Source organism: Rutilus rutilus, assembly GCF_951802725.1.
Source record: "Rutilus rutilus genome assembly, chromosome: 16".
NCBI classification, from domain to species: Eukaryota; Metazoa; Chordata; class Actinopteri; order Cypriniformes; family Leuciscidae; genus Rutilus; species Rutilus rutilus.
The window spans coordinates 5,573,014-5,600,994 of NC_140224.1; the positions used below are offsets into that span (position 1 = coordinate 5,573,014).

Sequence of the window (27,981 nt, forward strand, 5' to 3'; positions counted from 1 at the left end):
CATTACAGTTAACTGACATTGACCAATGCTATGAGCCACATGCATCAAATGAATTTGCGGATGTATCACATCAGTTTTTAATTGAAATGTCCTGTGGGTGGTGCTAAAAGGTTATGCTGCCTTCACATGCTATTGAATCTGAAGTTGTGATTATGAGCTTGTCGCGTTCCAAGTGCTTTGTTCTCGGAAAGAAGAGGAAGGACACATTATTCCTTCTTATTTCTTAAGGATATCTTATTGAAGTCAAAATGTAAAGATTTCATTTTGAATAAAATGTAGCATCCCATTCGTTGACAACCATATAAACATTCACTGCACTATCTAGATCAGTGGTTCTCAACCTCTCCTGCAGGGACCCCCTGACAGGCCATGTTTCTGTTTTAACCCTGAAATGGCACACCTGATTCAATTAATGAGTAGTTATTAGAGTAGGAAGAGTAGGACTTAGTCAATTAATCAATTAGTCAACTACTCATTGAGCCTTTAATTATTTGAATCAGGTGTGCCATTTCAGGGTTAAAACAGAAACATGGCCTGTCAGGGGGTCCCTGCAGGAGAGGTTGAGAACCACTGATCTAGATAGTCAGCTTGCTGACGCTTCTAATTTCGGTCAAATACAGGCAATTTTTGCTGTGTATAAAATGTACTATATGCTTCAAATGATTGTTCATATATGTAAATATGCACTACTTTAAAGGAACATGCCGACTTTTGGGGACTTTAGCTTATTCACCGTATCCCCCAGAGTTAGATAAGTCCATACATACCCTTCTCAACTCCGTGCGTGCCGTAACACTGTCTGACACAGCCACCGCTAGCCTAGCTTAGCACAAAGACTGGAGGTAAACAGCTCCAGCTAGCATACTGCTCCCAATAAGTGACAAAATAACGCCAACATTTTCTTATTTACATGTTGTGATTTACAGTGAGGAAAATAAGTATTTGAACACCCTGCTATTTTGCAAGTTCTCCCACTTAGAAATCATGGAGGGGTCTGAAATTGTCAACGTAGGTGCATGTCCACTGTGAGAGACATAATCTAAAAAAAAAAATCCAGAAATCACAATGTATGATTTTTTAACTATTTATTTGTATGATACAGCTGCAAATAAGTATTTGAACACCTGAGAAAATCAATGTTAATATTTGGTACAGTAGCCTTTGTTTGCAATTACAGAGGTCAAACGTTTCCTGTAGTTTTTCACCAGGTTTGCACACACTGCAGGAGGGATTTTGGCCCACTCCTCCACACAGATCTTCTCTAGATCAGTCAGGTTTCTGGGCTGTCGCTGAGAAACACAGAGTTTGAGCTCCCTCCAAAGATTCTCTATTGGGTTTATGTCTGGAGACTGGCTAGGCCACGCCAGAACCTTGATATGTTTCTTACAGAGCCACTCCTTGGTTATCCTGGCTGTGTGCTTCGGGTCATTGTCATGTTGGAAGACCCAGCATTGACCCATCTTCAATGCTCTAACTGAGGGAAGGAGGTTGTTCCCCAAAATCTCGCAATACATGGCCCCGGTCATCCTCTCCTTAAATTATGTTTTATAAACAAAGTTCGGGAGGAGCACGTTCAAATAATCAATCAACCAATCTATCAATCATCTCATCAAACAATTACCATGTCTACCCTATCAGCATGAGAGGAAGCATATATATATATTCATACATATATATAACTTCCTTGACAGTTTCAGCATCCCTCCACCACCCCGACTCCTCACCCTTGGCTTGTTCTTTCACAGCCAGGAATACGGGGGGAGTACTCTGGGTTCGGGCCGAATACCGAGCCCGGAGCCCTCTCCTCGGACAGCACGCCAAATACGCATTTATTCTATCTGACTTATTTGTAAGTGTGAACTAGTGAATACAGTGCAGTCGCCCTGTCCCATGTGCGGAAAAACACCCCCAAAGCATGATGCTACCACCCCCATGCTTCACAGTAGGGATGGTGTTCTTGGGATGGTACTCATCATTCTTCTTCCTCCAAACACGTTTAGTGGAATTATGACCAAAAAGTTCTATTTTGGTCTCATCTGACCACATGACTTTCTCCCATGACTCCTCTGGATCATCCAAATGGTCATTGGCAAACTTAAGACGGGCCTTGACATGTGCTGGTTTAATCAGGGGAACCTTCCGTGCCATGCATGATTTCAAACCATGACGTCTTAGTGTATTACCAACAGTAACCTTGGAAACGGTGGTCCCAGCTCTTTTCAGGTCATTGACCAGCTCCTCCCGTGTAGTTCTGGGCTGATTTCTCACCTTTCTTAGGATCATTGAGACCCCACGAGGTGAGATCTTGCATGGAGCCCCAGTCCGAGGGAGATTGACAGTCATGTTTAGCTTCTTCCATTTTCTAATGATTGCTCCAACAGTGGATCTTTTTTCACCAAGCTGCTTGGCAATTTCCCCGTAGCCCTTTCCAGCCTTGTGGAGGTGTACAATTTTGTCTCTAGTGTCTTTGGACAGCTCTTTGGTCTTGGCCATGTTAGTAGTTGGATTCTTACTGATTGTATGGGGTGGACAGGTGTCTTTATGCAGCTAACGACCTCAAACAGGTGCATCTAATTTAGGATAATAAATGGAGTGGAGGTGGACATTTTAGAGGCAGACTAACAGGTCTTTGAGGATCAGAATTCTAGCTGATAGACAGGTGTTCAAATACTTATTTGCAGCTGTATCATACAAATAAATAGTTAAAAAATAATATATTGTGATTTCTGGATTTTTTTTTTTAGATTGTCTCTCACAGTGGACACGCACCTACGATGACAATTTCAGACCCCTCCATGATTTCCAAGTGGGAGAACTTGCAAAATAGCAGGGTCTTCAAATACTTATTTTCCTCACTGTATATAGTCACAGCGTGTACAAATAACAAGGTCACGTGAGACATAGCCATCTTCTAACCGTATACATACTGGGAACTATGTTCTCAGAAGGCGAAGCACTGCTACTTGGGTGGAGTGATTAAGTAAGTACCAATCTTTTATACTGCGAGTGTTAGCACATGATTGGTTAGAAGTGAGGTAATACATGACACGCTGATTGAGTCTTCCTGGCAGAACTTATGCTAAAGCTTTCATTTTCTATCAAGTTTGAAAAGAACATATCACCTACACTAAACCCTAAACATACCTGATAGGGTTAACAAAAGTAAACGTAACAAACACATTTGCTGAAGCAACCATGCCATGTTAGCTTGCTTCTACAAGTCTTCGAGCTCTTTTGGTGCAACTCTTATTTAAATGGTACCCATGAGCTCCGCATTGTAAGTGCAATACTACGCTGGGTGAGCTAACAAGTTTAACACATCAGAAAAGCCAAACATTTGGAGCTGGTTATGTGGCTGATTCTGGAATCGCAGGTACATTTGGTCTCCAAAGTCTTTTTTTCTTTTCTTTTTTTTTCTTTTAAAAATGTGTTACTCATTGTCAAGGGTCACAAGGTCAACAGATGTTACAGGCCATAACAATATAATATTTTCTGTAAAAAAAGTCTTGTATAGCTAAAAATCATGATTTCTTGTTGTCCAAATTAGTCAGTGTATTTTTTTCCATCATGTATCTTTGTGTAATCAAAAAAATTTGATTTTACTTTTCTTTGGTAATATTTCATTTAGTTTATTTATACAAGCCCTAAATAGTCATTTTCCTAACTCGACAACATTAAATTGTTTAAATATAACTTTTATCTTAAAATGTGTCCATAAATCTTGCGTTAATTCTGTTACCATACCATACTTTGCCTTTAAATTGGTGGAATTACCTCCCACAACTATGCAAGATACAGGAAATTATGTCACTTTCCCTCACTGATTAATTCTGAAGCACTGAAAGGTATGTGTGCTCTTTCTGAGAAAATATTTTATTCTAAAAAGTTCTTACACAGAGTTAATTTGTAAAACGCCAAAATCAAAAAGAAAGCAGAATTTATCACTGATCACACAGTGGGTTATTTAAAAGTTTTTTAATCTTGATTTCATTGGTGCCATGTGTTCTTAGCATTTATGCTAGCAAGTGGAGTTTTTGGCTAAAAAGTTTAAAATAGTCAATTCTGTTACCCTCAAACTCTGTTACTAAGGTCAAGTAACAATGAGGGCAGTATGTAACCGAATTGACCTTAACAGAGTTGACAAACAATGCTATAAAGAAATGTTTTTCTTTAAAAGTTAACAAAAAGGAAGTAACTTGTGATTGGTAAGCACTGAATTATTAAAATTTAATGTTTTCAATAAGATACTGGTAAGAATTTCTGTTAGTGAAGAGTTTTTTTTTCCTTAACTTTTCAAGTGGTACTCACTGCAGTCAAATGACAACCAGCTCCTCCTCGCTGGAGCTCTAAGAGGGTGGAGGGATAGAGTTGTGGGTAGGGTTTGAGTGTGGTTGGATATCCTAGCTCCACCCATTAGGCCCAAATTACATTCGCTCCTCCTCGCTGGAACTCTAGCAAGGAGGAGCCAGAAGTAAGCTCCACCCCTTTAACTTTTTGAAATGAAAAATGTATCTCCAATTATATCTCAATGTATCTCATCATCAAAATGTATCTCCAATTATCCAATTATATTCTCATGTGATGCAAAGGTCAAAATATATTAGTTTACAATTTATGCCATAATCATAATTTTCCAAAGTCATAATATTCATCCAGTTCCTGTCACCTAATGGAGTTTGGGTTCCTTGCCACTGTTGCCTCTGGCTTGCTTATTTGGAGACACTTAAGCCTGGTTTCACAGACAAGGCTTAGATTAGGCCTTAGTTCACTAAGGACATTTAAATAGCTTTTATAAATATGCCTTAGGAAAAACATTACTGGTAAAGGCTACATCTTGACTGAGACAAAACAATGGCACTGACATATCTTAAAATATGTCAGTGCAAGTTGCTTTCAGTTAAAACAGCTCAAACGTGCATTGAAGTCTAGAACTAGGCTTAAGCCTTTTCTGTGAAACCGGGGCTTTTAATATACAACAATATTATTGATCTGACTGCATGGACGCTTGTTTTGCAGAACTGCTTTATAGATGAAATGAACTCATTTATTCATTGATCTTTACAACGGAACTGAATCAACACTGAACATGACTTTAGCTGAACAGCAGTTGAAATGCATAATTTTATTATCACTGTAAAATTGCTTTGAAACATCTGTATTATATAAAGTGCTATATAAATAAAAGTGACTTGACATAATATTGTGCAAGGAAGCACGTGAAAAGTCTTTTTCCAAAGATCTGCCCCTGTAATCGTAATTTTGTGTGAAAAGGATTAAAAGTGCTGAATTTTTTTTGTTTGTTTTTTGCCTCTAGTGTTCATTTCATTTGGAAACTGCAGTGATTTGTATGTATTGGTATTTTTTGCGTTTTGCCAAAATGTAGGAAGATGTACGTTTTTCCAGTGAGCTCGTGTTACCTTTGTGATATAGCCTTGAGGTCTGAGACAAAGCAATTTTGCCTTCTGAGATGACATGAAATGTTTTCATTTTAAGTCATTTTCCCATTAAAGGGACTATGTGTAGCTTTTTAGGTATTTTATTATCTAAAATCAATATTTGTATTAATAAATATGCCCTCAATGCAGACTGATCTCATGAAATGGCGTATGTATGACACGCCAATTCGTATTTCCATTTTTGGCGTGCTATCAACACGCATAATCGCTTTTCAGCGTGTTTATCAACGCCGTTGACTTAACGTTACATTACTCTCTATATAAATATATATGACTTACCCCAACCCCGTCCCTAAACCTACCCGTCACTGGGGTTAATACCATTTATGAGTCTTCCTCTACCATCCTAGTAAAAAAAATCGCTCCCCAGATGTAGATTTACATTTTGCTTCGTTTCGCTCGGACATTTAACGGCGTAGACTTACACGCGGAATCACTCGGACATTTAACGGCGTAGACATACACGCGGCATCATTCGGACGTTTAACGGCGACATACACGCGGAAAATGACGGCATGGACATACACGCGGATAGCTCAAAATGCGTATAGATAACACGCCACTTGACTTGAAAGTGGCGTGTATGTTTACGCAAAGTCATGATGTAATGTTGCTCAATGGTGTACAAATACCTATGCCAATGATCAGACTAATCCTCGTAAACGAAGAATTTATTATCTTTATATACATGGGACGGGTAGGTCCACGGAGGCTTCCATGTAGTTCTGCCATCTTGAAAAACTATAATAGCAGAGAGGGACAAAAAGTACTAGGCCAATGCGTTGCCGTTTTCGTTCAGAACCAGCGTCACGTGACTGATGCCAGCAGAAGCGGAGGAGCAGAGCAGTGAGAGGCGCTTGTCACTGCCCCGGCAAGTTTAAAAGGATGCACTGCACGGTTATTTATACACCGTTCATTCATACATATGATGAGTCCTCGTCGTCGAAAAAGTCCAAAATAGACCGTAAAAGGAAACGTGACCGGAGATTACAAAAACAAGGGTTAATGTCGGGATTGCTAATGCAGGAGAAAGCTTTCAAAAGAGACGCTGAAGTTGCCTGCTTTCTTCTCGACAGGTAAGTCAATGTTACGGTCTTAATTACGAGCTTTTTTTTCATTGCTTGGTTGTGTACTTTATTATATAGTCAGTAGAACATTTATAGTTAAAAGTTAAACAGGCTCTTTGATGAATAGCAGCTATTGAGTAAAGTAACGTTAGAGAAGGCTCTGATGATGATGATATCTAACAATGCAGGTAGGCTACTTCAAAAAATATAACGAGTAAAGAAGGCATTACTACTAATTACCATAGTTAATGTTTTTCACAGTCAGTAATTCATACTGTAACATTCTTTTTTTTGTTGTTTCAAGTTTCAGTTTGTTTTAAATAAACCTGTTCACCCAAAGAAAAACTCGAAGTGCTATTATAAGACATCCTGTCATAGCTTTTTGGTACATAACGGCTACCGTAGATGCAATGCGCATTTGAAAAAGTGAGGCGCTGGAGAGCATTATTCGTTTGAATGCAAAATACAATTTCACCACTAGATGGGAGTAATTCCTACACAATGTCCCTTTAAGTGTTTTACATCACTGAATATGTAAAATATTTTGTGATTGTTGGAATTATCTTAAAGAGGTCCTAAGCAATAAAAGTATTCATCTGAAAATGACTGTTAGAATCATTGATGACTATTACTGACTGGTGTTAGATACTGAATGTGAAAAGGCAAAGGTAAAGATATCAATTGCAGATTGCCACTTCTTAATAGCACTGTAAAAAATTTAACCGTGATTTTTACGGTAAAAAACCGGCAGCTGTGGTTGCCAGAACTTTTACCGTCAAAAATACGGTAGCAACGTTATTGGTTTTACAGACTTAACTTAAAATTTACAGTAATAAACCGTATTTTATTATCTGATATAATGTGAATTTACCATCCTATTGAACTATTAATATCTGTTTTGTACCATTGTAATACACTGATAATCACCAATCACAGCAGTGATGAGAGTCACATGATCAATCAAAGCTCATCACAAGCAGCTCTTCCATAAGAAAGTTAATACTAATTTATAAAAGCTGCATAGTGTCATTCACACAAACATTAAACACCATCATGATAACACATGAAATTTAAAAAATGCAATAAACATTAATTTAACAACATTAAATGTAACATAAAACCCTAATATACATAACTGATTAGAAAAAATGAAAAAAAAAAACTATGAAGAAACAGTTATTTCAACAAAAATACATCAAATGTGAAGTGTCACACAGGGAATTGTGGGAATGCAAATTTACGGTTTTTCACTGTAAATTATACAACGAGTTGTTCTTTTTCACTTTCAAAAACTGTAAATTTAACGGTATTTTACAGCAAAATTACATTAAATGTACCGTTGGATCTATCACAGTTATTTACCGTATATAGTACGGAAACTTTCTGTTAACCAATTAACAGTTTTTCACTGTAGCATTTTTACAGTCTTTTACCGTTGAAATTACGATCATTTTTTACAGTGAGTGTACCATAGATTTTACCATGTGTTTTTTTTCATTGAGCTCCTGTTGGTCACTTACGGCCACTCTCTTTTGAGGCAGTGCCAGCCAGTTCCCTTATTAAATCAGAATACATTTTTTCCAGATATGGTATACTCAAAGGGAAAATTATGCATATATTAGTGTTATTTGTGCCAAATCGTTTAAGAATTTGTGGATTTTCTATAGTGGGACAGCTTACGCTGAAATCTGGGACACTATATTTTGGATTAGAAATTGTTTTATTTGTACAAAGCAAACTTGCAAAAACACACACATGGTTAAATGTGCATGCCCTTGTTTTATATGTTCACATGTGGAATGTAAAATACAAATATATAACACATAAATCATATACTATTGAAAATAATTTATTACAAATATGTCAGATTTCTTGCAGCAACTACTATAATAAATATGTAATGAAGTCAAAAATGTAGCATTTCAGTTAATAAATATAGAACATTTCCATAAAAGATGTGTAAGAATTGATAAATTAGGAAATTCCGGACAGTCTGTTGGTCAGTCGGGGGTGACCAGACCCTGAGAGGACAAAAGGACCTCTCTGGAGATTACCATTTGAACTGGCTCTCGTGCACCATCAAGACGAAAGTCTCACCTCCGAGTCATCCGAATCTACATCTCTTTCCCTCTCCCTTCACCCCCTCTCTCTCATGCTCAGATGATCACCTGATTTCACCCAAGAAAATATATAGTTTAATGTGAATGATTATTATCACAGAGTATTTTCATGTTTGGTATCGTTTAAAATGTCACAGTGCGACTGGTACAAATGTCTCATTTCAGAATAAGTAAAACACAAGGTAATAAGGTTTTAAGAGTTTATGGACAGTTGACTTACAAAGGAAGGTGGTCTCTCAAGACAAATGGTCACTCACCCCCAATAGGTGCTACCTCTGAATGCAAATTTCTTTTGTTAGCACATGTTTCCATGTGAAAGAGGTCTGACTATTTAATGAAATGCAGCAGGGAGATCGGGGCCTTTTTCTGTACTTCAGATTGGTCCGTGAGGCTGAGAGAGAGATCTTTCAGCCTCATGTATTTCTTAAAGTTGGGTTTGCATCTTCTCTCTATTCCAGAGCATTTGGTGTTTTGTATCGATTATCTTTGAATTGATTATGAAATTGGCATGATACATTTACCTGACATAATAAATTGTTACATTTGATTATTCTAACTGACTTTGATATTATTTTCATTGACGAGTTAAACAGAATAGTCAAACATTCGCTCACTTTTAGTGAGACACAGATATTATTAAAACCTTTTCATTTATGGAGTCAGATGAAATAATGAGTAAATATATATGATTAATGTATTACAAATTTAACCAACCAATACTTTGCATGAGTGAGGACAGAACACGTGATAACCTTCCCCGTGTATTGGCGAACCGGCGTTGGACCAATATAGCGGGCCTTACAGATGGAACATGGAACTGTTGTTAAACTTCTATACTCTGCACATGGTGAGAATATGAAGCATGTGTTAAGCAAACTGTAATGGTAAAAAAACAAGTAACATACACATCTCTGCTACAAATGAACACTTAAAGTTTTTTTCTAGGAGCTACCATTTTCGTACAGTTGCACTGAAAGTAACAGAAGTGCAAATGTTACAACTTACCCCATATGCGGGGTTAACTGTAACAGACAGAGGGGTTAGTTGTAACACTTGTGTGTCACACACATAATTCAGTATTATTTTATCTGTATAGTTTGATATTTGTACATCTGTACAGATATCCATACATCCATCCCTCATCGCTCAAAATCACATTTAAAAAAAAAAAATACTATGTTCGTAAACCATTCAGAGATGACATTAATGACATACACAACTTTGTATACAATACAAAATTTGTATCAATGATATTTTCAATGTCATCAGAATACAAGAAAAGAATGATTGATTAGAAAGATAACAAAGGAAAGATAAGAAAAGCTAGGGGGAAAAATAGATATTATTTTATTGTGATGCGACGTTGAAGTCACACGTTGGTGTCACAAGTCTGTGGTGCGACGTTGGAGTCACACGTTGGTGTCACGCGTCTGTGGTGCGGCGTGCTGTGTGGTGCGACGTTGGAGTCACGCGTTGGTGTCACGCGTCTGTGGTGCGGCGTACCCCTTCTGTCACGTAAAAGTACACGACTGTCGACTTCGGTAAGTTATCCGTGGCACTATCCACTCGTCATACCCTCCCCTCCCCTCCCCTCCCCTCCCCTCCCTTCCCCTCCCTTAGAGTTGTTGGTTGGGTCCATAGCCCGTCTTTTCCAAAACGTTTTCTCAGGTAGGCTACCGTCCGCGGCACCGCCGGCGCCTACCGATAGCTTGGCCGGCCCTACCGTAACGGTACGCGTCAGGGAGGATGGAATGGGAGGAAGAGGCCAGGAGGGGTTGAAAAAGCCAGGTTGAAAAAAAGAAAGGCATTGGAGGAGGATGCTGCCAAATGTGCCAAGCTTACAGATTTATTTTCAAGAGGACAAACACAAGTGGCAACAGGTAAAGAGATAGGTCTAGTAATGATTAGCATTAGCAACGTAATTATTCGGCTAATACTGTTGTAGCGTTGTCAACCTATTCACAAACAAAATATAAAATTTTATTAAAATATTAGCCTTTTTGTATCACCCAATACATGTATGGCGATTCATAGACTTTGCAAATATTATGCAATTTAATAGTGACGATAACAAAACTCAAGCTATGAAAACATTTGCACTGTTGATCACACTAGTCTACTTTCATTTTTCACCAGGAAATTGTTTTGAAAAACTTTTATTTTGTACAAAATGGCACATAGTCACACTTGTGGTGTTCCCGGTAAAAAATGACCAGCCTACAAAAAATAGCTTATAAATCTCTCATATTATCACCCAATATTGGATCAATCTTTTTGTCAACTTGTTTTCTTTCAATTAGGACTAGTTTTATATTTCTGTTTGCATCTGATTAATCATAGGCCTCATTTATCTGAGAGTAGGTATCACGTTTTTTGATTAAAAAAGCATTATTTTTGAATATTTTTGAATACAAATAGGCTAAATCTGTAAACATTAGTTCAATATGCCTCTTTGTGGAAGAGTGGGATACATTTCAAATTCTTTCTTTCTTTTTTTTTTTCTTTCTGCTTTTGTTAATTTATCAACCTATCCTTGTGGAATAGTGGAATATTTTTTGTTAACTTCTCAGCTTAAGTGAATTATTATTTAACCTTTACATTATTTGTTGAACCATGGTATTAATAAAAACTACACAATAGTAAGAGCTGAACTGTTGCTTAATTTATCCAGTTTGGAAAAAGTGCTAATTTGGAATTCCACCATGGAAAAAGTGGGCCGGTCTTGGGCCTTAAACTCCCGGGCTGAAAAGTAGCCCCACTCCGGCCCTGGCTCCAGCCCTAATCAGACACACCTAAACAAGCCAGTCAATGTCTTCAGGATTACTAGAAAGCTACAGGCAGGTGAGGTTTTTTAATCAGGGTTAGAACTAAACTCTCCAGGACCAAAGTTGCCCATCCCTGATTTTTTGCTGATCATTTTCCACTCTTGCTTGTTTAGGGGTTAAGTCTTGTAAATTTAAACATTAAAGTGCTAGAAGATGCGCAAAATAATTAAATTCGGTCATGCGCTGCTTTCTATGAGTTCACAGAACGTTCGCTGATTCCTGCCTCCTCCTTCTCTGAGCCTAGAATTTTGTTACAGTCAACAGTCATTATTAGTAGACTATCAGCTTAATATTGGCAAACACTTTATTTTGATGGCCCCTCAACAGACATGCCACTACTGACTATAAGTAACTTTGCAACTACATGTCAGCTTATTCCTAAGATATTAGATCAGATGCTAGATAATTAGATCCTTAAAATAAAGGTTCTTTATTGACATTGATGGACCCATGAATAAATTGCATGTAACATTTTAATTGGACAAAAGGGTTTTTTTATAGTAGAAAAGGTTTCTTATTTTTCCCACAACACACTCACAAATAACTTTGTACTTGACTCATGTCTTTCCAATAATTACTTGACTGGACACTAAGCCCATTTGTTCATTGTGAGATGCTGTAAATCCACACAGTGAATGTAACACTTGGCTACAGCACAAGGTTTTTCTTAGAAAAGTCCTTTGAGAGAAGTCCAAAGACAAAGTGTATGGGTTTATCATATGTGCCTGAGAAAAGTTCCTGACATTGGGGATTAGAGCAAACTCAGTGCACAAGCCCCACCAAAGCCAACGTTTTATCCACCGACAGCTGTGTTGATTCTCTCTTGGCATAAAGTACAGTTCACAGCAGACTCCTGCATTTTGCCTCCTTGATAATATGCGCTTGATATAAAACGGCTTCAAAGTGGTGATTTAAGAACAGAGTGAATTTAATCAGTTACTGTATATAATATTTTACAAAAATGTTGTTTTATTGATGTCAACTCTCACACATGTCCTTCAGATTACTTCTGCAAACATCAATGTGAGGCTGTCACGGTACCTAGGCAAACAGAAAAAATGCAAAATAAATTAAAGTCTAAAATGTACCAGCAAAGCATATTATAGTTCAGGGGCCGTATTCACAAAGAATTTTAAGGCTAAAAGTAGCTCCTAACTGGCGAATTTAGGAGCAACTCCTAAAAATAATGGGCGTGTCACTCGTAATTTTAGGACTCCTAATATTTTTTGACTAAGAGTAATTCACGAAGCGTTTTAGCCCTAAAAGTAGCACCTAAGCCTGGGACAGCTTAAAAGAAGTCGAGAGGACTCCTAACTCACTAAGACCTATTCACAAACCGCTTTTTGTGGCATTTCACGTTGCGATGTTTGAAATGCATATGCGGCGGCTACATGAGCTTCCGATCGCGAGGGAACAATTTTGCATTGTAGGCATAACTAGGGATGCAATAACGCCACCAACAACAACCAAAACTATAGGCTACTCATTGCATGTAAACTATTTGTAACGTTTCATTGTGAATCAAATAAAAATGTTCTTCTCTTTGCAAACGTAGGCAGTGACAGATTAATTCAATAATGTTGCAAAGATATTGCATCAATCCATATGTTTCATTAGGCTACTAGGCTATTTGTTTTGCCTTACTCTTTATTAATTTAGGCTATTTATTCAGTTATTCGTCATCTTCCGTCCTTCGCAATACTTTATATACTACGCATTCTCAGACCTGTCACCTGTCACTCATCATCGCAGGGGAGGTGTTTGGAATCATTCCCGCGTTACAATCATCAGCCAATCAAGGTGGTCACTTCAGTCAAGCTCGTGCATGAGTAATGACGTCATCCATAGCAACGAAGACTGACTCTTAGTTTAGGAGTTGTAATTTTTCTTTACTAAGAGTAGGTCTGAAAGGCGTTGTGAATAACTTCTAAGAGAAAACTCCTAGCTAAAATCTTTTAGTGCGATTTAGGAGTACTCCTAGTGGTAAGATAAAATGCTTTGTGAATACGGCCCCAGATCAGGAATTCCCAACCAGGGCTTTGTGATTCTGTAGGAGTTCATGATGGAAGTTCTGTAGGTTCATGAGGTCATGAACTGGCTGAACTGAATGCATATAATTAAAACTGAACAAAAAAAAAAATCAGTTGCTTTTATTATTTAATCAATATATTTATTGAAATGATGATTTACATAAACTTACCAGAAATGATCACTCAGCCAGCCATGACATGTTTTATAAAAGCTTGGAGAAAGAACATAAGATTAATTTCAATGAGAAACGTCAAGTCATTCATTTTGTCAGTAGAGGGAAGTCTTGAGTAACTGTATCTTACCCTCATAGTTGATACAACCATTTGTGTCCTCTTGCCCTGCCAGCAACTGATCCACTTCACCCTCAGACAACCTCTCTCCTGAAATTCAGTGTTCCAATGAGCAAAATTATACATTTTTAGTTCTCTATGTTTTCAACATTTGACTACACTGGTCAATGTTGGTCAAATATATGGCATATTTTTCCTCAATAACATCCTACCCAAAGTAGCAAGCACATGGCGGAGTTCAGCCCCCATGACTGTTCCATTGCCTTCTTTGTCAAAGACCCGAAGGCCCTCTACAAAATCTTCAAATGTGCCCCTTTCAGTAGACTTTGAAACTTGTTGAAACATAGGCAGGAAAGTCTCAAAGTCGATCAGTTTGGATTCCATCTCTGAACGACACAATTTAAATAAAGCAATTAGTAGGTTCTTAGATTTTATTTGACAATCAGAGACAAAAAATATTTAATTGGATAGTTCACAAAAAAAAAAAATTCAAACATTAGACGACCCCATTTACTTTCATTGTATTTATTTATTTACTAATAAATACATTAATAAAATATCATTCTTTGGGTTCCACAGAAGAAGAAGAAAAAGTCACACAGGTCTGAAACAACAAGACAATGAGTGTGAACTATTCCTTTAGCTTCAATAGCACAATTGCAAAAAGTAAATGTTATATTTATAGTCCTTTATCACCCTTTTCTCTTTTGTGTTAAGGTAAAATACTACATTCCTGCGGTTGGAATGGTATTTTGACTTTTAGTGAGTCATTATGGCAAGGATCTCAGTATTCAGAGAATGACTTGCAAACGTCACAGAGAATTTGTCTGCTGTTAATTATAATCTTTGACATTTGTGACAACCAACACCTCAGTAATCTCTGTGACAGAAGTGTGTTCAGTCTTTCCCTTTGTTTTCTAATGAATGATCCCATGGGATGCAGGGAAGCAATAGCTTGAGTCATTTTATATAGATCATGACATGCACCTTGTACAATGCCCGGTAAAGTCATGCAGCTGTATTTTTTTCCATTGTGCGTCTATACCTTCAGGCTTTGGTTTCCCTAGAACATTCAAGACTTCAGCATTAGTTGGGTTCTGGCCCAAAGCTCTCATCACATCCCCACACTGAGCTAGTGATATCTTCATCTCCCCTGAGGGAGTCCTTGCAAATAACAGGAACGCTTCTTTGAACTCTGTATAAATGCAACAAAAAAAAAAATTGTTCATTTAAAATTAAGTTGATCAGATGACCTTTTTTAGGCCGTTCCTTACCTTCAAGTTGTTCAGCACTGAGATTACCCTGAAACACAGAACAAGAGATTTCTTTTTTAGGTTTTATATAGGCTTTTATTTGTATAATCAGTATAGCTGATAGCTTCATTACTATGTACTTTAATGCACAGATATTAGTGTCACACAGTAAGTTAAAACTCTGGCAGTTGTTCTGCCATTGTTTTTCCTGGCACCAACAATAATCTCCCCTCAAAGTTCACAGTCTGTTTATGAGATCATATCATCCATATCTGTCTCCCTAGGGAGTCTAATTTAGGAAGTGTATTAGGAAGAGTGGGACAACCTCCGCAGCAGGTGTGTGTAGATCCAAGTAAAGACTGGAATCTACTGGAATCCTGCCATGAAGCATATATTGTATGTAATATTGTGCAGTTCATGTCCAGGCAATTACAACTGCTTTTCAAAAATCAAAAGAAATGTTCCAGCAATGACAACTTGGGATTAATTAAATATTTATTAAGCACATTCATATGTATGACCTTTTAAATTATAGATGTGTATTGCACCATATTAGTTATTGGTCTGGGTTTTTATAAATGTATTGGCTCATATATATTTATAGACCAACATTGGATATTTATTTACTTTCCACCTTTTTAAAGATCATCAGCACTAACTTGAAGAGACAGTGATTTAGGTGAGCATGAGTTAGTTATTGTGCTCAGCTTTTATTAATCTAGCTGTACATTATAATGTTGTGCCTTAAATGGTTAGTTCACCCCCAAAAAATAATTCTGTCATTAATTATTCACCCTCATGTCCTTCCAAACCCGTAAGACTTATGTACATCTTTGGAACCCAAATGAAGATATTTTTAATGAAATCTGAGACATTTCTGTCTCTCCACTGACAGTCTATGGAACTACCACTTTGATGCTTCAAAAAGTTCATAAAGAGATCATAAAACCAATCCATATGAATTTAACAGTTAAGTCCAAATTTTCTGAAGAGACTCGATCACTTTATATGATGAGCAGATTTAATTCAGGCTTTTAATCACATATAAACATTCATCAACTCACACATCAGTTTTGGTAAACAGAAGCTCAAGCATGTTCGCTTGACGTGCGAGAACCAATGAGGTTCTTTCTCGTGTTACGCAGCATGTTTGAGCTTCAGCGAGAACCAATGAGGTTCATTCTCGTGTTACGCAGCACGTTTGAGCTTCAGCAAGAACCAATGAGATTCATTCTCGTGTTACGCAGCACGTTTGAGCTTCAGCAAGAACCAATGAGATTCATTCTCATGTTATGCAGCACGTTTGAGCTTCAGCAAGAACCAATGAGGTTTGTTCTCGCGTGCCAATGTTGCACATACAGAAGAGGCTGTTTTCTGGTAGCACATGTAAGTTTTATTTCTGTCATATGCTGTACAATCTGCAAATTCAACAAAGACAACAATAAATTGGGTTTTTGTTTCACGGTGTTGAAATGGCTGGCAGTGTGACTTCTTCATATCAAAAAGTGAAACTCCCTGTGGCTCACCACTGCCCCCTAGCGTCACCCGCCAGTATACGCAGGTTTAAGTGATGTTAAAATAGACATCTATATAATTAATAAATGGCAATGAACAATACATAATAATAAAACATAATAATAAGAATACATACGTATGAGTCTATATGACTACATCAAGCAAGTACGGTTGAGCTTCTGTTTATATTTGCTGACCAACATGTTCATCTAAATATGTTCATCATTTAAAGCGGCTGTATCTCATTTTACAATCTCTTTATGAACTTTTTAAATCGTCAAATTGGTAGTTGCGTAACTGTCAATGGATGGAAAGAAATATCTCAGATTTCATTAAAATATCTTCATTTGTGTTCTTATGGGTTTGAAAGTCTTACGGGTTTGGAACAACATGAGGGTGAGTAATTAATGACAGAATTTTAATTTTTGGCTGAACGAACCCTTTAAGTGCAGCATAATATTGATTTAAGTTTTGGTTAAATATATTTATTTATTTGACACAATATCAATATATATATATATATATATATATATATATATATATATATATATATATATATATATATATATATATATATATATATATGTCCCTATTTTAAAAAGGTGGACCTTTTGTTTTAAAATCTTTTTGTCATTGTGCCTTATTTGAACTTTTCACTTGATTAACACTAAGTTTAATTACCCAAATGCTTGTCAATAAAGTGATCTGAATCATTTAGTCTTTATTCTTAAAAGAAAAGTATGCATTTAAATGTAGACGTCAACCATTATTGTGGGTGCATCAATCCAGGCCATCAGGCAAATGAAATACCATAACATAATATTATGCGAAACAGAGACTTACTACAGCAGCAGGATCATTTTTGAAAGCTGGATTTGGAAGAGAAGCTTGTGCTTTGGCTGGTTCTTCGGCTGCTGCGACTGGGGCTGGCCCAGGTGCAGTGCTGGCTTTTTCGGACTCTTTTGTAGCCGACTCTGGTGTTGCAGTTAGGGCAGAAGCAACCGTTTCCAGTGCTGCTGATGCTGGTTCTGCTGCTCCAGGAGCTGGTTCTTCCTCTGGAGCTGGGGCTGGCTTTCCTCCTGTTTTGGCTACTTGCTTTTGTGAAGCCATGGTGGTGTAATCACAGTAAGTGAATGGACAAAATCGAGAGTCTTATGCAAATGTTTGACTGCTGTTGAATGGTACGGATTGGAGCCCTAAATGTTATATACTCAGCACTAAATCTGCTGCACCTCCCCAATATTACTCACATTTCTAAAATAGGAAAGAATGCTGTGACTCCAGTGCATGCATTAAACTTCACAGGATATACATATCCCCTCCCCACTTCATATTGTTATACCTTTTGCTGCCTGTTCAGAGCACCATCATCCATGTTCCTCTTCGTCCTGTATCTCATGTGAGTATTTTCTATTTTATGCTGTCATCCTTGTTGCTTTTTATGTCATGATGATGATGATGATGATATTAATTAGCAGAACACAAAATGTAATATCCATCTACCCATCTACATCTATAGCACTATAGATGGGTAGATGGATACATTTTGTGTTCTGCTAATTAATATTATCATCATCATCATGACATAAAAAGCAATAAGGATGACAGCAGTAGGAGTAGGGATACTGTACAGTGCTGCTGCTTTTAATAGGCACAAATGTTGTAGCTTAACTGTGCCCCCAAACATTAACACCTCATTCGCACCTGCTCCGCTTTTCCAAAACATGTGTTTTTCTTCAATGAAAGGCATTTCTGACCCTGTGAACTTTTAGACGCTCCAATTAGTAAATCTGCTGCTAGCAATGTCCAACCTTAGAACTCCAAAAGTCAAATCTTTCACGTTCCACCACATTTCACATAATATATTAATTTTGATCAAATTGTGATGGAAAACTTAAACTAAACTTAAACTTAAACTTAAACTTAAACTTAGACTTTCAGTAGACAAAAACTCAGTAGCGTGCCATTGTAAAGAATGTAAGCCTATCCCACACACCCTCATTTTCATCTGCATTAAATTGTTAGTCATGAATGAAATTACATCTTAATTGCGGGTAGTTGTAATTTGTGTAAAATTTACTAGAACTTAAATTGAATACAATAAACGATGAAATGGATTATGAATATTTCACTTTCAATTCTGTCATTTACTCACCCTCATGTTGTTTCAAACCTGTATGAGTTTCATTCTTCTGTTGAACACAAAAGAAGATATTTTGAAGAATACATTTGAAGGTAGCCATTGACTTCCATAGTATGAAAAAAATATATACTATGAAAGTCAGTGGCTACCGTCAACTATGATGTTGATCAAAAATGATGACAGAATTTTCATTTTTGGGTGAACTATCCCTTTAAAAATATTTTGGTTTATGGGTGTCATAAATAAAGTCTTAAAGTTTTTAGTTTAAGTCGTTTTATTTAAGTGCCTGAAGTTGAAAAAACACAAAGATACTTATGAATCGATAACTGTCAGTGAACGCATCGCTGCCTCTATAGTTTCTACACGCAGACCAATGAATATGAGTAGATTTTCATTCTGTCATTTTCAAATTCTCACTTTCATCCCTCAGAACATCTCTCTTTCTGAATATTGTATGAATGTATCTTTCTTCTCATGATTGTCTTCTTTCAGCCTAACCTCAGCTCCTCAGGGGAAGGGCATGCTTTAAAAATGGATGGATAAAGTGGCACGGTCCATCTGCACCATACAGAAAAACTTTACTGCTGTCCACACAATAACAAGCAGATGAATCGGTTCAATTCCTAACCCTGTAAAGGAGACACTAAACTGCATTAGAATCATGATTGTTTTTTTTTTTAATCAACCCTTTTCAAAATATGTTTAATTACAATGTGGATTGGAGGGATTTTGTCATTTGCATACCTCTAAAGTAATGCCATCCTTTTAACTCAGAAGAAGTGATTTACGTTCACTCATGCAGTAAATGGTGCTGGCTAAAAGACTCATTTAAGCTCCCTGGTGTGACAGAGCAGGCAGGTAGAAGACGGATGACTGCCTTGAATACCAAGGTAGACGCACAAAAAACAGCTTACAGTATTAACAAACATAGGACAGTGCGAGGGATAGTTTCAGAATCAAGGTTCTAATAGATGCTGAATGTTGTAAAGGTAATAGAAATAAATCTTTTTTTTAGTTGGGGTACTACTGTTAGATTTGTTTTAAAATAACAATGACACTTTAATGTCATGAGGTGATAAGGGCCCTGTACACCCAGAAAAGTGGGCTGTACCATCTGGGTATATCTCACCATCTGCTGCTTGAAACAGGTTGGAGAGATAGATGAGAATTACTGTGAATAAGCATTGGAATATGTGTGAAGGCTACTGACAAAAACAACGGGCGATAGAGCTACACTTGTTCACCATAACTGTCCTAGTTACTTTAGACCAATAATTATTTACATCGGTGACTTGAATAGAAAAAAAACATCATGGACCTTAATCATGGCTTTGTCATCTGGACTCTTATAGTTAGTGCATGTGAAGGGGTAAGTTATTTGTTATCTTTTTTTCAAAACTATTTCAAAAGATCAATGTTTCTGCGAAGTTCTTATAGTGTGCATGCACTTATGCCTTTCAGGTGAAGACCGTTCATCCTGAATGTTCTATAGTATTGCATCTGCAAAAGAATGAAGCTGAATGTCAGCTCAAAATCGGTTTTACGCAGTCCTTGTTAAACTTTAATGCTACTGATACAGGTGAGCTAAGTCGCAGATAAGCACTGATACTCAAAGTCATTGTCGACTCACACTTTTGATCCTTTGATTTGATCATGTTATTTGCATGAATTGATATCCTCAGGCTTATAGCTACAGCGCACCAATTACTACCTGTTTTTAATTCATAATTCAGTACTCTTATGGCATTTATGTCAACCTGAGTTTAGATTTAAGTACATGTAAATACAAATGATAGATGTAAATACAAATAAAAAAATCTGTACATGGTTTCTGATCTAGATGTATGTTATTTTATTTCTTTTTTGAAGTATTTTTCTTTTTCTTAATTTTCATAATTTTCCTTATTTAAGTGTTATTTTTATTCTCTTGTATTATATATGTATACCCAGAGCTCCTGCAACCACAACTAATTCTTTGGCGAATAAAGCTGATTCTGATCAATTGCAAATATGGGACTGACTAAGGATAAAGCATTTAGCAGATTATTTCATGTTCCTCTTTCAATTCCCTTTTAAATACTGAGATTTATAAAAGATTGAAATTCAACCTGCATTGTTAAAGCACCATAAAAGCAGTCCTGTCAGTTTGTGCGCTAGATGTTTTCTGAAGCCATATAACAACAGCTTTGCATGAAGAACAGACAAAAATCTTTGCTATCTTGCTTGCCATAGTCCATTGCTTTTCATTGTATTATTTTATGCAACCTCTTTACAGAACTATAAGATGCATTACTATAAGACAACATAAATAAGTCATTAACATTAACAGTTACAGGAGTTCACAGGAAAACATACTTATGATGATGAGAATCAGTTTAATGTAGCTGATAATTTGACTAAGAAGACAATTGTGGATGTCTTCAGGTTGTCTGGTTGAGTGGGATGGAGTGAATTGCTGGCCTGCAGTCAGTGTAGGAGAGCGAGTCTCAGTGTCTTGTCCACCTCCTCTCCTGAACTCCCATGGTAAAGTTCTCTCTCTCTCTCTCTCTTAGGACCCAACACATATCAAAGCTTCAACACATTAATTGTACTCTTTCTATGATTGTGGCCATAAAGTCCAATGCTGTGACGTACAGTAAATGTAAAAGTGTTTATGATTGACTTCTTTAGAGCTGATCACCCGCACCTGCACTACTGAGGGATGGAGTAGGCTGAGTGTGCCTTATTACAGCGCCTGCTTTCAGGACAACAGCACAGAGCAGGAAGACACTGGAGACAGAGTAAAAACCTTGAAGAAATCGTATTTGATATTAAATGAACGTAACTAAATGCTATGGATTATTGCACTTCTCCATAGGTTCTAGAATCCTGTTCAATGTTGCTGTACTGTGGAAAGTGAAGTGTGTGATTTTTATTTATTTTTTTCACCACCAGCGTCACCAAACATAAAAATGATCTGGTTTTTAAACACTTCCCCTTCCCCCATTGGCTCTGTTTTTTTTTTTTTTTAAGGTTAGGTGTGAGAAATGGCACTTGGTTTGATGTTTTTTCGGATAAGTCATCCATACATATTTAAGCGTGGCTTAAGTGTCCAAATACATTTTTTTTTGTGTGTGTCTAACCTGTTTTGTTATGCTTTGTATGTGACACCTGAGGATGCTCAATATTCATTGTTTGCGTTAAGTTATCAATATGAGCTCAGTATTAAGAATTAAACTGTTCAGCTCACTGTGCAAATCATGATGTGGATAGGTTTAACTACTGCCCTAAGCAATTATGTTACAGGAAGAATTTAAATATTGAAAAAAAATTACACACATCACCTTTAAAGAAAAAGTTAATTTATTACTTTAGATTAGATCAAATGGATACTCTCAAGATGAGTCAAGTGGCATCTAAACTTGATATTTTCCATTTTACTCTGTAAGCGAGAGTACTTTGCCATGGTGAAGGTGATATACACCGTTGGGTACGGCGTGTCCATTGGTTCTCTCTGTGTTGCGGTCTTCATCTTCTGCATCTTTAGGTAATTCTAACATTAAACATTCACTTCTTGCTTCAGTGCCTTTACTCTTTCACTGTTTCAATTCTGGTGAAGTTTTTTTTCTATATTATTTATGCTTCAAGGAATGCTGATATCACGTAATAGTGTCGCGTTTTCATTAATCCAACAGAAAGCTCCTGTGTGCACGGACCTACATCCACCTCAACCTCTTCTCCACATTCATCCTGAGGGCTTTGGCTGTGTTTGTAAAAGATGCTGTGTTATTCGCCGACGAGACAATCAATCACTGCACAGTCTCCACTGTACACTACACCGACGAAATTAATGATAAGATCAATGCAAAATTAATGCCATAGCATAAATCAGATCATCTGATCCTCTATAACCGAATGCTGTATTTCATCTGCCAGGTTTTGTGCAAGGCTGTGGTGACGTTCTTCCAGTACTGCGTGTTATCAAATTTCTACTGGCTGCTCGTTGAGGGACTTTATCTCCAGACACTGCTAGTTTTCACCTTCGCCCGCAAGAGAACATTCTTCTGGTGGTATACTCTTATTGGCTGGGGTAAAACCACATTTTACATTACAGGAAGAATATTTTACACACAAACCGCTGATTATAGTATAACTTATTCTGAAGTGTTCGTTGATTCTGTTCTCTGTCTTACAGGGACTCCATCTGTCACAGTAATCATCTGGACATTCCTCAAGCAGAAATATGACAATTATGGGTGAGGATGAGATTATTGTGGAGTACATCAGGATCTGCAGCTAGCATTTATCTATGTACTTGAGTGTATCGTAAACGCCTGTGTTTATATGTGCTGGTAGGTGCTGGGATGACATGGACAGTGGCTACTGGTGGATCATCAAAATTCCCATTTTGCTTTCTGTATTTGTAAGTTTATGCAGAAAACAATGAAACGCTCCTATCCCAGTTTAATATTCAGTGAAAACTATGGAAAAGGTATTTTATGCCTAAAACTGTGGCTCTGGTTTAGTGCACTGTAAAAAATGGTAACCTGCAATTGTTATAGTAAAGGTGTAACAACTTTGAAATGTATTGTAAATGATCAATACATCACCAATAGGTAAGTCTATTACACCTGTCACTTTGATGCGTGTATGGTGTGGGCGTGGCATAGGTTAGTCACAAAAAAAAAATGGTTTAAAAAAATGGCGAACAGAGAGTCTGCTAGCAAAAAGAGAACTCAACAGAGCTCGTAATAATTCGTGACTTTTCAGAGATGGCGAGACCTGAGGGATTTAAAATTTTGAGAAAGCAACGTGGAGATGCCGTTTTTATTACTCTGATTAGTATTTTATCAAACAGATAAATTGCCATATGACAGAGTTCACTGTAAAGCATCATCTATTATGAAGGGTCATATTCATCCACACAGTCACACAGAGCCGAAGCACAACCAAACCAATGTTCTTCTGCAAAATGCATGCGGTTTTGTTCTTTAAACGCTAGACTAGAGGGTTACATAGTGTACCTTTTAACCCATTCTTGAATTACAACCATTTAAGTTTGGAATGTGCATTTTCATGTCAATGCAAAAAAATTATTTCTACCTGATTTAATCTATAAAAAAAAAACATTTTTGGGTATAAATTAACATATTTGGGCTGATTCAGTGACCAATTAATTTAGATGTTACAATTTTTCAGTGTCTTACCACAAAAATTACATTTGAACATCATACTTCTTAGACTTATTGACTATAAATCTAAATAATAAAATTGTTTGTACTTTTAAATTTTACAGGTGAACTTTGTAGTGTTTGTTAATATAAGCAGGATGATAGTTGTGAAGACAAAAACCCCAGAATCAAATGGAGGAGACAGGCGGCTTTACAGGTGAGAGTAAAGCAATTAATATAGATCTCACATAGAGCACACTATGGCTGAATCCATAATCGCCCCATATACCCTTAAGGGGACCGCCATTTGCAGTGACGTCCAAAACCATAGTGGACATTACCGAGTGCACTCATTCAATCCCGCATTGCACTGCAATAACTAGTGCACAGCCGATGTACACTGGACGGCTGTCCGAATTTACTCACTCGGTTTCACTCACTCCTTCAAGTGAACTGTTTTAGTGGACTAACATAGGGAATAGTGAAAGAGGGTTTAGGGGGCGATTTCAGATTCAGCCTAAGAGTACGGTTACACGACAACGATGTACAGATAACACCATTGTCAAACGATCACCGTTCACACGGACCCATGAAAACAATTAAAAACGCTGTATTTTGCTGCCAGTAGTTGGCGATGTCACTTTGTAAAGAAACACTATGCGCATGACTGAACACGTGATACGCATGCGCATGACGTCACCGTTTTCACAAATTGCGTTTTTGTAGTTTACATGGAAAAGATAGCAGTACAGTTTTGAAAAACTTGCACTTTGAAACCAGTTTTCAAAGGTTTGTGTTTTCAGCATAAAAAGTTTACTTTTTAATTGAAAATGGTGTAGTGTAAATGGTTACAGATACGTCACATTATATATATTAAGGAGCCTTGATCTCTATTATCTACCATTCACTTTTTTTTTAAAACTACAATGTGTGTTCACTGTGTTGTGTAGGCGACTGGCTAAGTCAACTCTTCTGCTCATCCCTCTTTTTGGAGTGCATTACACCGTATTTGCTCTGTTTCCCGAGCATGTGGGTCTGGAGGCGAGACTCTTCTTTGAACTTGTGCTAGGTTCCTTCCAGGTACAGTTCAGGCACTTATGGCTTAATGCAATCTACAGTGTAGCCCAGGAATGTCAACTATGTTGTAGCCTACAATACAGCCATCTTTAAGAAATAAGCTGTCAAGATTTGTCCTTATTATCTCTCTCATTTGAGAGGTGGTGAAGAGCCTAAGAGATGCTTCTGTGGAGCTTGTTCATAAGTGAAACTGTGCCCTCTACAGTAAATACACTTGAAATACAAAAGCAGCATGTAGAAACATAGTAGTCGAGTATAAAATTCATAAAGTCTCAATAAAAAACCTGACATAAATAAAAACCTCTCAAAAAAGTCATGACTCATAATACTAATTTTGCCATTTCTTTTAAGGGTTTCATCGTGGCATTGTTATACTGCTTCATGAACACTGAGGTAAGATCTCATTTATTTTAATAGCAAATAAAGATATGAAGAAATATTTTCTGACCTCTTGTCATAAACTAACTACTGGATTTCATAGGTCCAGAATGAAATAAGAAAAGAGATTGAGAAATACAAGTCTCGAACTGACAACAACACTCTCCAAATGGCAACGCAAGAATTTACTGCATAAACTTGAGGACATTTTATAACAAATGCACTTCAGCTTGCTCCGTCATGTTATGTTGTTACACCACTGTCATGATAACTACGTAAATGTTTTCACACATCACATATGGTTGTTGTTTTTTCGGTCATGTAAAAGTTCATTTATATACACTGTATGGACAAAAGTATTGGGACACCTAATCATTACACCAACAGGGACTGTAATGACAACATCACATTCTAAATACATTCATATGGAGTGACTTTATGTGGTCTTCCACTTCATGGCTGAGTTGCTGCTGTTCCTAAACGCTTCTACTTTCCAATAATACCACTTACAGATGACCGTGGAATATCTAGCAGGGATCAAATCTGACTTGTTGAAGATCCCATCACAGTGCCACGCTTGAATTTACTGAGCTCTTCAGAACGACCCATTTTTTCACAAATATTTGTAAATGCAGACTGGATGCCTTGGTGCTTGCTTTTATACCTTTGGTAATGGGTCTGATTGAAACACCTGAATTCTATAATTAAGAGGTGTGTGTCCCAATGCTTTTGTCCATATAGTGTATATTTATTGTTTATTTGGTACATGGGCCATTCTACAGAATTGGTGCAAACTGCTGTCCCACAACCAAAAAAAGTATTCAAATCTTTGATGTTTTCTAAGATCCTTCTATAATCGCACAATGATATTTAAAATATCATTAAGCTTAATGTATATAAAATCATTTTTTATTGGGTATTTTCAATTGGGAGGTGGCTGTCCCGAACCCTAAAATAAATAAATAAATTCAAGATGTTTCCAACTCTGACTTTGAACCAATTCTGTAGAATGGCCCGTATATATTTATTAACATATTTATTGTTGTCAAACAATAGCTTATGTGATGAAATGCACCTGTTTTAACTCTGATTGGACACCTGTGAACTGGAGGGGAACTTTGATTACCTAAATCACTTGCAAAAACTTGGTTGACTAAAAGCAAAAATGGCTGTAATTTAGTTTTCAAAAGTTAGGTGTGAAAAAAGACACTTGGTCTATATTTTGCCACTTAGTTACATATTTTATCTGATGCAATGGCATTCATACATATTTAAGAGTGGCTTGTGTCCAATTTTGTGGCCGCTGTATATTTTGTTTCCTCATTTGTCTAATGTATGGCAAAGTGTTTTGGCATGTTGACAAATTTTAATATCCTGTTTGGTTTATACTTTACTATTTTTAACCATGTGTTAATATTAAAATAGAATTTAAAATAATGCTTAATTTTTTTGTATATTTTATTTTTGTGACACCAGAGGATGGCGCTACATGTTCAATATTCAGTGTGATGTATTACGTCATCAATATCAGTTTTCAAACATGAGCTCCTTTTCAGTAAGTATGCACAGTAACATGTCATGATGTGAATAATGTGCATTAGACATTCAGTATTAAACGGTGAGCAAATAGTGATGTGAATAGATTCAGAGGTTTTCTGAAAAAAGTTCTTTTTAGCATTTAGCCTACAGTTCTTCATTCATCCCTTCCAAGACGCATCTGCAACATTATCAGTAGGAGTGATCAACTATATTAAATTTCTGTTCAGCTGCATGATCTCCTTTAAACAGTCGGTGTGTGCGTGAGAGAAAGTGAGAGAGAGAGAGAGTGTGTGTGTGTGTGTGTGTGTGTGTGTGTGTGTTTTAAGCCTATATCTGTTTAATATATATATATATATATATATATATATATAATTTTTGTTTTTGTTTGTTTGTTTGAACTGTTAGAACTAACAATTTAGCCTATTATTTATTTATACCCATTTATTACTCATGACAAATGTAGCATTTAAAACATAAAAATAACAATGGGCTAACAATGCACTGATTAAATTATTCGTTGAAAATCAAAAATAATTTAAATGAAATTTTAATCGATTACTCTTGGAAAGATTCAACTTTCTCTTCGCGCCTTTTTGATCACAATACTCGTGTGTGAACTCTTTCGCATTCGATTATCTGACTATTTGTGCGATACCGATGAATGTGCACTTTTTGTAAGCTGTGTTATAATTTTCCTTAACGGTATAGGTTCTCTTCGTTAGATTCATTTTACAAAGAAGCTAAACAAGCGGTTTAAATGGGCCTATTCCTTTATAATACAACCAAAACCTTTAAATACCCCCGTGGGGGAGGGCGAATCATTCTCTAGTCTAGACTATAGGCAATACATAAATCGTTTTACTGTAAAAACAACCCATTAAAGCATCTGCTCCAGAAAGGTAAAGTAGAAAGCGTATTTCAACACCCGCATATGTAAGAGTTTTCCAGTGATGATCCTCTATACCTGCGGCTCAATCTCAGGTTTCATTCAAGACGTTTATGTGTCAGCAACAGCTGTCCTGGAGCTCGCGCTGGCCTCGGGCAAGAGAGACAAGACTTCAGCTGGAAGGAAGACCAAAGACCGAAGGGTTTGTGGAAATATTTCCCTCACTGTGAAAGGTAAAGCTGTGGTCAAAA

At 36.9% G+C, this 27,981-nt stretch overlaps 2 protein-coding genes across 2 annotated transcripts; one reads left to right on the top strand and one right to left on the bottom strand.

The window, feature by feature from the left end:
* Positions 1 to 11,925: 11,925 nt before the first annotated feature.
* LOC311305634 (myosin light chain 3, skeletal muscle isoform) lies at positions 11,926 to 18,154 on the bottom strand. The gene is made up of 8 exons (XM_084433442.1): positions 17,900 to 18,154; positions 17,401 to 17,652; positions 15,064 to 15,091; positions 14,835 to 14,984; positions 14,002 to 14,175; positions 13,802 to 13,879; positions 13,669 to 13,710; positions 11,926 to 12,509 (listed from the first exon to the last, which is right to left on the bottom strand). Exons 1-7 carry the CDS (start codon positions 17,954 to 17,956, stop codon positions 13,682 to 13,684), a joined length of 768 nt encoding a protein of 255 aa, XP_084289568.1. The 5' UTR covers positions 17,957 to 18,154; the 3' UTR covers positions 11,926 to 12,509; positions 13,669 to 13,681.
* Positions 18,155 to 20,012: 1,858 nt separating this feature from the next.
* Positions 20,013 to 27,960, top strand: ghrhr2 (growth hormone releasing hormone receptor 2; the record flags this gene model as incomplete). The annotated part of the gene is made up of 12 exons (XM_084433499.1): positions 20,013 to 20,069; positions 20,162 to 20,279; positions 21,125 to 21,223; positions 21,371 to 21,480; positions 22,129 to 22,226; positions 22,375 to 22,507; positions 22,616 to 22,769; positions 22,875 to 22,935; positions 23,036 to 23,102; positions 23,976 to 24,067; positions 24,801 to 24,930; positions 27,826 to 27,960. The coding sequence occupies 12 exons, from the start codon at positions 20,013 to 20,015 to the stop codon at positions 27,958 to 27,960; spliced, it is 1,254 nt and encodes a 417-aa protein (XP_084289625.1).
* Positions 27,961 to 27,981: the final 21 nt, after the last annotated feature.